The sequence below is a fragment of the Marmota marmota genome, unplaced genomic scaffold (genome assembly GCF_001458135.2).
Source record: "Marmota marmota marmota unplaced genomic scaffold, marMar, whole genome shotgun sequence".
Classification (NCBI taxonomy): Eukaryota; Metazoa; Chordata; class Mammalia; order Rodentia; family Sciuridae; genus Marmota; species Marmota marmota.
The window spans coordinates 5,116,706-5,127,770 of record NW_026000082.1 but is presented as its reverse complement, the minus strand read 5'-3'; the positions used below and the strand labels follow the sequence as shown (position 1 = coordinate 5,127,770).

The window sequence follows — 11,065 nt, the reverse complement described above, 5'->3', positions numbered from 1 at the left end:
CACTAATAAGTAGTGGCATCATTACAGAGCAAGGGATTGACTCAGGAACTTGAGTTTGGGCTATTTAACTTCATTCCTTTTCTGTTACCCTAGTTAACTGAGAATGTACATATGTATTTAAAAAAAAAAACCTACTATATGATTACTCTTTGACTATGAATGACAAATCTAGAGGGGAAAAAAAATCAGAAAAGTTGATTGCTTGCTGGAATAACAAATTCCAAACAATAAGGGATTGCATAAATAAGTTGGCATAGAGATGGAAAACACTGTAGTCATTAAAAAGAATTTTGCAAAGAGTTATTTATTGAAATAGAAAAATCTTTACAATGTGAAGAAACAGGCTACAAAATAGTACACATAATATATAATTTTTATGAAGAAAATATACTTAATATGCATGAAAAATTGCCTTTAGGACATACATAAAAATACTTTTGTCTGTGAACTGTGGAAGATGCTTTATTTTCTTTGCACTTTTTGGTGTTTTCCCAACATTCTGAATCAAGCTTGTATCAATTTTGTAAAGAGGAAAAAAACGCACAAGAGATGCTGATTTAAGGAGAGAAGAGAAAAGGAAAGCAGCCAGAACCCTAGGGAAAACCTACATGTTTGAAAGAGAAGAGGAGCCAACATCTTAGACTTGTTCTTTTTCAAAACCAATTTTGTTCCTTGCCAGCTTCTTGCTCTTAGATCTATTTTAGCTTCTTAGATACCTATCAATATTATACTATTTAACTTAGCCTTATGTATCTAGGTTAAAGTAAGTGAAAACGACATAAAACTGTTTTGTAAAATAAAACATACCCCGAATTAGTATTTCTTATAGTTTTGGTGGCCCCATGAACAAAACCTGGCTATACGCAAAAAGACTTTTTGATATCTGTATTGGAAATGTAATCCTCAAATCCCTATAGTGATAGTATTTAAATGAGGGGCCTCTGGGGTTCAAGTAGGGTTACATGAGATCATGAGGGTGGGGTTCCAATGACAGGATTATCAATAAATGGGATGGATTCAAACTACAAAGCTTCTTCTTAGCAAAAGAAAACAGTCATGTGAAGAGAGAGCCTACAGACTGGGAGAAAATCTTTACATATATATCTCAGATAAAGCATTAATCTCCAGGATATATGAAGAACTCAAAAAACTTAACACCAAAAATAATAATAATAACCCAATCAATAAATGGGCTAATAAACTGAACAGATACTTCACAGAAGAATACAATCAATCAACAAAAATATGAAAAAATGTTCAACATCTCTAGCAATTAGAGAAATGCAAATCAAAACTACTCTTTAAGATTTCATCTTACTGCAGTCATAATGGCAATTATCAAGAATCCAAGCAACAATAATGTTGGTGAGGGGGAAAAGGTACACTCATACATTGCTGGTGGGAATGCAAATTGATGCAAACATTATGGAAAGCAGTATGGAGATTCCTCAGAAAACTTGGAATGGAACCACCATTTGACTCAGCTATCCCACACCTCATTTTATACCCAAAGGACTTAAAATCAACATATAACAGTGACATGACCACATCAATGTTTATAGTAGCTCAATTCAAAACAGCTAAACTATGGAACCAATCTAGGTGCCCTTCAACAGATTAATGGATAAAGAAATTGTGATATGTATATATACACACTCATATATATGGAATATTGCTCAACTTTACAAAAGAATGAAATTATGGAACTGGAGAATACCATGCTAAGCAAAATAAGCCAATCCCCAAAAACCCAAGGCTGAATGTTTTCTGATATGTGGATACCAATTCACCATGGGGGGGTGGGGAATTGAGATACTGGCATGCGCCACTGTGCCCATCCTGAGCTCACATTCTTATTCTCCTTGCCATATCATGCAGCAAGAAGGCCCTCCTCACCAGCTAGGCATGGTAGCACACACCTGTAATCCCAGCAACTCAGGAGGATGAGGCAGGAGATGTGGGCAACAAGCTATTGAATTTCCTACTGTTAAACTATTAAAAAAAAAAAAATCTACCTCTGTTCTTTATAAATTACCCAGTTTCAAGTAACTCTGTTACAGAAGCAGAAAATGGATTAAGACATACAGCATAGATAAGAAATCTACCTGGGTAAAGAGGTACTTCTGGAAATTCTATCAGTCCTTTCAGGTTGAAGTAGTACCTTTTATAAATTACTGCTACTGGGTATTAAATGTTCCTGTAAGACTGAAAGAATCAACTCCATTCATCCTAGACAGTTTGGGAGCAGCCTATTTAATGACTGAGCTAATCCATCTCACAATTCTCAAAAAGCAGGGTTATCAAAAAAATATCTGATAGAAAGGCCTTAACATAGAATTCAGATTCAGTTGCGCTAATGAAACAGTGCTCATGAAAGGGGAAAAAAAATGAAAAACTTATATGGAATTTAAATGCACTACCAGGCCCAGTGGTGCATGTCTGTAACACCCAAACACATAAGGCTGAGGCAGGAGGATTGCAAGACCAAGGCCAGCCTCAACAACTCAGTGAGACTCTGACTCAAAATTTTTTAAAAGGGCTGGGGATGAAGTACAGTTGTAAAGTACCCCTGGGGGATGACGGGGGAGCACTCCAGTAATGTATACACACACACACTCACACACACGCATTCATGGGGACTTATATGTTTATTATATCATTACCTATATCAAGCATCAGAGAATTAGACAAATTGGAAGTGATCTTGTCATGTAAACTTAGGAAACTCTGGTGAAAGTCTAAAGGTATGTTTTGTTGTTGTTGTTGTTTTCTGGGTTTTTTGGGGGTACCAGGGATTGAATTCAGGGGCACTCGACCACTGGGCCACATCCCTAGCCCTATTTTGTATTTAATTTACAGATATGGTCTCACTGAGTTGCTTAGCAAGCAACTCACAGTTGGTGAGGCTGGCTTTGAACTCACAATCCTCCTGTCTCGGCCATACAATGTATTTTGAAGGGACTTTTTTTCTAGATTTTATCAACAACTCATCTGGAGTACAGTTTATATGAATAGACACTTTGAGAAGGATATGCTAAGTTACCAACTTTAACAACAATGGAGAATCAGAAATTTCTTATTTAACTGAACATATGTGACTAAAGAGATGAGGCTTTTAAAATCTGGGCTTTTATGCTCCTGAAGGAAACTTCAAAGAATTATGTGCAATCTAAAATAACCAGGGAGGACTAGAACATGGGCTTAACTCTGAGCAAAAACATTGTCACTGTGAAAAGTGGATCACAAGAGATCACAAACTCCCAAAGCTAGGGATTTTTGTGTCTAGTTCACTGCCTTTTAAAAAAGGGCTGAGGATGAAGCACAGTTGTGAAGTGCCCCTTTACAAAATAAAATACAAATAGGGAGTTTTGTGTCTAGTTCATCCCCACTTAGAATAGTGCTTTCCACCTTGCAGACATTTAGTATTTAATGAATGAATCAAAGAAGTGCTCCTGGTGCATGGTAGAAGTCAACTGAAATTTACTTCATATAACAATATTTAATAATCTCACGCCAACTGGAGAAGCTATTACTGAATGGCTAATATGTTACAAAGCTAATTATACCATACTGTATACTTTCTAAGGGAAATTATGGTTTTAACTTTAAAGAAGCTGGACCTAGTAATTTTGAAATTGATATTATCTGCTACTAAGGAAAGAGTGGAGTAGTATTATGGGCACACGGCATTCCATGCATTTTCATCTTCTTAAAGCCCTCTGCACACAGAAAGAGAACATACAGGTGCTGCTTCCTTCAGACCCTGGCACATCACTTGAGGCTCCTATGCTAGCATCTGCCTAGCAGTGCTCACAGATGGAAGCCATTAGTCACCTGTTTAGTGTTCCCACCTTGTCCATCCACCTTCAAATGTAACTGCAGTGAGCTGAAGGAGTCAGCATCTAGTCTTCCACAGCTAGTGCATCACTCCTCAAGCAAAAAAGGGAAAAGTTTACACTTCAGAGGATGGAAGTATCCATGCTGCTTCAAGGTTTCACAGACTTCTTAATGATCATTAGTTCCAACAATACCAAGACAAAGACAGCTAAAAGCTGCAGAATCACAGGTGGGCTGTCACACAGGAGACTACAGGCTTGAGCACTATAAATGATATTTGTTCACACCAGATTAATTGCTTAGAAGGATCAAAATGCAGTTGACAGCTACATATTGATTTTCTTAAAAATAAAGCACAAAAAAATGTGAATAAATTATACTTTTATTTTTCACAAGCAAAAAAAGATAAATGGCAACTTGCCTTTGTAAAAGACATTAAAGAATATCAGAGTAATAAGCTACCCATCTCATAGAGACAGTAGCCTCAGAAAGCCTATTATACAGCTTTTAAAGAAAGTCTTATTAAATAAATCTAAGAATAATATACTTTTAACTAAATGAACAAATCAAAAATGACCACACACACATACCACACAAACAAAATCATATAGAACCCACAAAGTGGTAATGTTTAGAAGGAAAAAGGAAAAACTGGAAGTTCTTTATTAAATTCAAGGAGGCTCAAATCCTAAAACAGAAAAAAAAAGAAATATATTAAAACACAATATTTTAAAGAGTATATTATAGTTTGTTTCTTTCTCTCTCTTTCGTGGTCTCCAGTCTCAGATATACATTTTAATGCTTAATTTACTCAAGATATTTTTTTCTTACTCTTGGAGCAATTTTATATACCATAAAGAGATCACAAGACTGACAATGTAGGTATCTGCCTTCTTAATGGGCTCTTCAAGTTTTATATTTCAAATCTGATTCTCGAATCCTAATTAAATGTTTATATAATAGGCTTCTGAAAATGGAATTACATTTTAAATTGCATTTGCTTAATTTTTACACATTATAGTTTATAAACACCATCTTCATACTTTTGAAAGGGACACAATTTATGGTATGAATAAGGCACATGAAAATACATAACCCTTCCCATAAAGTATGAAGATGCCCAATACAAAATGATATGGTTGGTGGGGAGTAGGTAGAGTGGGAGGTAAAAAACCACCATGTTACAGCATATTACAGAAGGCCTAGAGTCTAGATTCTGTTCTTCACTAGCTATGTCTCAACTTCCTTAGGTTTTCTTTCTGATAAGAAAAAGCAGATGCATCTCTCAGAATTGGAAAACCTTTTTTGGGCAGTTGAGTAAATGTCTCAAATTTTGCAAAGCCCATCACTATTCAATCAGATGGCAATAAAAAAACATTCCATAATCTCACTACAAGAAAAAAATCTACCTAACATTCAAAATTATACTTCATATCTGATTTATACATTATGACATAAAAAACAAATGTCTGTTTCCTTCCTGGCCTCCAGAGCATTCTCTGAGATAAGAGACCACTGAGAACTCTAGTGCTATGATGATGGATAAGACTCTAACCTGCTTTTCTTTTGGTTTACCTGTCTCTCTAAAAGCACCTATTAGAGAGTCAACTATTACATAACAAATTCCCTGTACCCTATATATTATATAAAACTTCTTCATTATAGAGAATGATTCTACCAGGAAATTTTTCCTGACATTCTACCAAAATCTTGCTGAAAAAAATCTTGCATTGTTGGAAAACTATTTATTAGAATAAACTGATGCAAGGCAACTGAAAAAAAACTTTGTAGTAGCAGAGTCCTAAAGAACAAAAAAGAGTTGAATCCCTAGGACTCACAGTATCTCTCACTTATAAAGGTCTAATAGCTACTTAAACCTTAAGTTAATTAATAATTCTCATGGGCCAGTTCAAACATTGAGTTAGAATAAGTGCTTTCAGGTAGTTGAGGGTTTGGATTATATCAACTTTCAAGTTTAGGGAAGAAAAAGAAAAAAAAAATAGGTTAAAGATCATATTGAGGGCTGGGGTTGTGGCTCAGTGGTAGAGTGTTTGCCTAGTACATGTGAGGTACTGAGTTTTCAGCACCGCATATAAATAAATGAAAAAAATAAAGGTTCAGCAACATCTAAAAAAATTTTTTTAAAAAAGATCATATTGACCCTCAGATGGACAGCAGAAAACATCTGCCACATTGAACTAGCCACAGCACATATTTTCATTATAACATCATATAATGAGTATTTCCTTGGTTTAATTTTATTTCCTTATGAATTTTTCCCTTTTTTTTAATATTTATTTTTCAGTTTTCGGCGGACACAACATCTTTCTTTGTATGTGGTGCTGAGGATCGAACCCGGGCCGCACGCATGCCAGGCGAGCACGCTACCGCTTGAGCCACATCCCCAGCCCGAATTTTTCCCTTTTGCCACATTCACTACAAAGAATTTGAACTAGAAAATGTAAGAGCAATGAACATATATAAAAATACTTTTCAAAGGATCAGAGACATTCTGACATATGCAGTTTTCTAAGAAGCAAAATTAGAGGTTTACAACACTAGATCATCTCTTGAAATTTCCTATGGGTCTATAATTCTCACAAATTTATATTAATAATATACTATAATGAAGATTAGATATGCATATCACTTACTGTTTCTCTTTAAATATTTATGGATATAACTGTGTTTTTCTAAATGTTTCATTAGTAATACTAAGTCTTGTAAGTCTGGTTCCATAATAATCTATAATGTAACTACTTCCATCTGAAGGTCCAACAATCTAGAAGAGATAAATTTTCAAAAATTAGCTCATTTTGAAAAATACATTTCATAATGCTTTGAATTTACTCAGTAATTAATAAAATTGTTTCAATTGCCATAAAATTTCAACTCTAAGCAAAATAAAAAAGTTAACTGAGTGGCTCATGTAGCTCACAGATTCAAAAGAAGAGCTACAAAGTCTTCAAGAACCAAGGCGTTAAGGACTGAATTCTGTGTCCCACAAAGCCCCTGGGTTTGGCCTCCCTGCCTGTTTCCTTTGCTCTGCTTGTCTTCATTCTGCAGGCAGGCATTCTCAACTGATAGTTACAAGCTAGAGATTCACATATTCCCACATTAGCAGCTCCTCAAAAAAAGTAAAATATTCTTCCCCAGTGTTTATATACCAAATCCAGAGAAAGACTTTCATTTATCTGCCTGTTTTTTATTATCTATTACTAGACAAATTACTATATCCAAGGAAATAGAATTAATAAGATTATTGTTAATCAGATTCCCTGTAGGAGATGATGCAATGTGATTCAAAGTCCTGCCAGAACCACCTGGAATGGAAAAGGAAGAGAGAGAAAAAAAACAACACATGTTCACTACAATCATCTTGTCCATTTAACCATATTTGTGATAATTCAATTAACATAATGTCTGTAAATTATCCGTTAAGGTAGCAATCTTCAAAGTGAGCCTTAAGGGTAGATAAGGAGCTACCATGGTGTATATAGACCCAGTGAGTTCTACTGGTATCCATTTTGAGATACTTGATTACGAACAGATCTGCCTGACATTATGCTATAGTGGAATATTTAGCTAGTTTTCTTTCCCACTTCTCCTCTCTCTATGATCCTCTTTCCAGCTTGGTCAGAGTAAAGCATCCTGCCATCAGAGCTCACCTGAGTCTCATGATAGCACACTGCTCTGATGTGCAAAACCTCTAAAGGGCCAAATCAAGGGGTAATTCAAAATACCAGACTTAGGAAAATTTCCTCTAATTAGAGATCCAAACATATGTTCTGCTACATTTTGTTCCAAAATTGCATTCCCAATAACATTTAGCTCTTTCTTCTTAAAAATAATCTGTTGAATTTGTAACACGTTAATGCTGTTTTCAACCATAACAATTATAATAACTCAATCCAGATAGCTCAGAAAAACTTTTAATTTAATTTTAATAAATAAGATGATTAACAGAAAGTTTTTAAGCATAAAAATACATAAGTTAAATTTTGTGCAAGAAGGAAAATAGAAATCAAATTCAAAGAGAAAAAAAGCAATGTGAAATTATAATGATTTGTGAAGGGTTCATTCATGTCTTTTTTAAGAGGATGACATTTTAAATCCTATGGCATTTATAGTCTGTTGGATACATTTAGAAATTGATGTAACAGTTTTATTTAAATATGTCAATATTTGAAATGACATTCTTTGCAACTATTTAAATTTATGATAAACTTAAATGTCAATTTAAAAATACGTAGAGGGCACAGACTTAAAAAAATTTCTTCTAGGGGTTATTCAACTAGTGTTTAAAGAAAACAACTATAAAGCACTCCCCAGCAGGGCACGGAGGCTGAGGCAGGAGGATCCTGAGTTCAAAGCCAGCCTCAGCAACTTAGCAAGACCCTGTCTCAAAATAAAACATAAAAAGGGCTGGGAATGTGGCTCAGTGGTTAAGCACTCCTGGTTTCAACCCACGGTAACAAAAAAAAAAAAATGAAGAAGAAGTGTATGTATTGGGGGAAGGACTTTTTTGTCTCTGAAAGTGACAACATAAGGAAATGATGCTAACCAAAAAATATGATGATAGCAAAAGAAGATAGGAAAGAGGGAGGGAAGTTTCCTGGGCTTTGTTTCGTCCTAGGAGTTTTTACCATTACTTTACAAAGCCCTTTTAACAATAAGTATTTTAAAAATTCAATATATTGAGGACTTGAGGACACTAAAAGTCAAGGGAAATACCATTTATAGACTTACTGATAAAATTTTTGCCCTTATTAAAGTAACAGACTCAGGATATGAAGTACAGTTTTCTACTGGTATTTGATTTAAATTGTAGACTAAAATACTTCCTGTTTAAAAAAGAATAAAGAGGAACCTGCATTTAAAGTATAACTTAAAGCACTTCTAGTAAATTAAGACAGAGTTAATAGATAGGGTTTTCCCGAGATGTACCCATCCTCCTATGTACCTTTGCTGTGGTTGTTTGATACATGGGGCGGAGGCGGGGGGCGAGGTGGGGTAGCATACCAGACAGTCCTATGCAAAACATAAGCTGTAGGTGATAAATGCAAGGGATACCAAGTTCACATACTTTCCTCCCATTTACCATAAACAGTAATTTGTTAAGTCATGAAGAATGTCATAAGCACAGTTTCCAATTTTATGGGATTTACGATATAATTAGAATTCATTATCTCTCAAATGCACATTCTTCTTTCTCTCTTTGCCTCTCATCTCATCCTCCAATCCATTCTTCACTGTCTACAAAATACAGCTCCAAAGTAAAAACCATTTATGGCAACCCTTTCTCTCAACCTTGCAATCTCCCCACTGATGTTGGACTAAAGCCCCAAGTCTTGTCCCTGATATTGGAAGCCCAGAGTATGGCTCTGGTTGACTAGCACAGTCTTATTTTCTACATTTCTCACCTTACAATTTAGACCATAACCCCAGTAAGCAATGCCCACTTCCTCATACTTGGAGTATAATCTCAGTCTAGCCATTTACATTTTCTGTAACCTTGAGCAAATTACTTATATTCTCTAAGGTTCATTCCTTTGCCTATAAAACAGAAATAATAATACAGGTTCAGTCTCTCTAATCCAAAATTCCAAAATCCAGAATGCTCCAAATTCTGAAACTTTGGGGACACCAATATGATACCTCACACAAGCAGAAAATCTCACACCGTGAAATTTTGTTTCATGTATAAAATTATTTAAAATATTGTATAAAATTATCTTCAGGCTATGCATGTAAGATGTATATGAAACAGAAGTGAATTCTGTGTTTAGACTTGGGTCTATCCCTGAGATAGCTCATTATGTGTATGCAAATATTCCAAAATCCAAAAAAAAAATCCAATGTTTGGTTCCAAACATTTCAGATAAAGGATACTTAACTTGTAGTACATAATACATGGGCTTGCCATTGGTATTAAATGGGTAAATACATTTAGAACAATGTCAAACACTTTATAAGTGCTGAATAAATGAGAGCATTTGTAATTTATTTCCTTGCACTCCCTCCAACCAGGGGGGAAAAAAAAGCTGTTCCTGCCCACTCTTCTCTTGGAAAACTTCTATTCATTCTTCGAGAGCCCACATAAATGGCATCTTTTGTCTTCACCTTCCCTAACATATTGACTCATTTTCTAATGATAGTCATTTCTTCTGTGCTTAATGATATGTTGAACATTATACTTCAATAGCATTATTCACACTTCATTGATTAGTTATTAATGCATATGTGTCTTGTAGCTGGTATATGAACTCCTTGAAGGCAAAAGCTTCTTCTCTTTTTGTATCTTCTAAGAAGCCCAGAACAAGGCCTAGAGCATAGTGTGCTCTCAACCAATGTTTATCTTCAATCAATATTCAGTCAATATGTTTTCTTTTTATTCTCCTCCAATTACTCCAACTTCGTCATGCCACATATAAGTTCCTTTATAGTATAAATATAGCCTTAAACTTTAGGATATAAGCTAAAATACTTTTACATTCAAATATTAGGTGCAAAAGCACATTTCATGAACCTTTGTTAAAACAAGAAAAGATTTTCAAGATGTAGGAGAACTAAATGAGGGAAAGGAAAAAGAATACAAGCTTTTTCTCTCAGTCACTGCCAACTATCGCCAGCTACTCCCTGTATGTAAGCATGGACAGACAAAGGATGGTACTCATCCGTATATTTGCCCTTCAAGCACACTGTGGGCAGGTGTGCAGTGGGGCTAGGATGGAGTCAAGATCATCACCAGCAGCTTATCTCATGGAGAAGTGATGACTGAGGTTGGGACATGATTAAAGGAGGGAAGTTTGAAAGAGTTGGACACTGTGTAGCAAGTGCAAGGCGAAGCAGCTGGCTGTACAGCCCAGGTAGAATGGCTAGGAAGTTGTCACCTTTGATGTGGGGTTAGGGATAAATAATATTCTGACCTGAGAATTCCGTCAATAATCTCCTGACTCCCTATTTAGCAATGCAGAACATTCCATTAACACTTTTAGTGTACAACATGTTTTTTATTTATATATTGTCACATCCTGGAACAATGAATGTAGCATCCACTTTGGGGATTTCAAAGAAGAATTTAGAAATCTGGGTGGTGTTCAGAGTCAAAATAATGACTAATGGAACAGAAATACTTAGAAGAAGCTAAAGTAATTCAGAATACCTTTCATATCTGCAACATGTAATACTGGAAGAAACAAATTTGAAATATAAAACTTAAATGAGA

The 11,065-nt window shown here is 35.2% G+C and overlaps 1 protein-coding gene across 3 annotated transcripts in view; it reads right to left on the bottom strand.

Moving 5' to 3' along the window:
• Positions 1-1,567: 1,567 nt before the first annotated feature.
• The window catches only part of Tm2d1 (TM2 domain containing 1), a 42,233-nt gene continuing 32,735 nt past the window's right edge, over positions 1,568-11,065 (bottom strand). Inside the window, exons 6-8 of one of the 3 annotated variants that reach the window (XR_007351970.1) lie at positions 6,492-6,619; positions 4,418-4,525; positions 1,568-2,615 (exon numbers count right to left, since the gene is read on the bottom strand). Coding sequence is in view for 1 of the 3 variants with exons in the window: in XM_015484924.1 (XP_015340410.1) it covers positions 6,509-6,619 (111 nt within the window). In the remaining 2 variants the exon portion in view is untranslated. Of the gene's footprint in view, positions 2,616-4,201; positions 4,526-6,491; positions 6,620-11,065 lie in introns of those variants that run through there. The other 2 variants (XM_015484924.1, XM_048815266.1) reach the window with 2 other exon arrangements.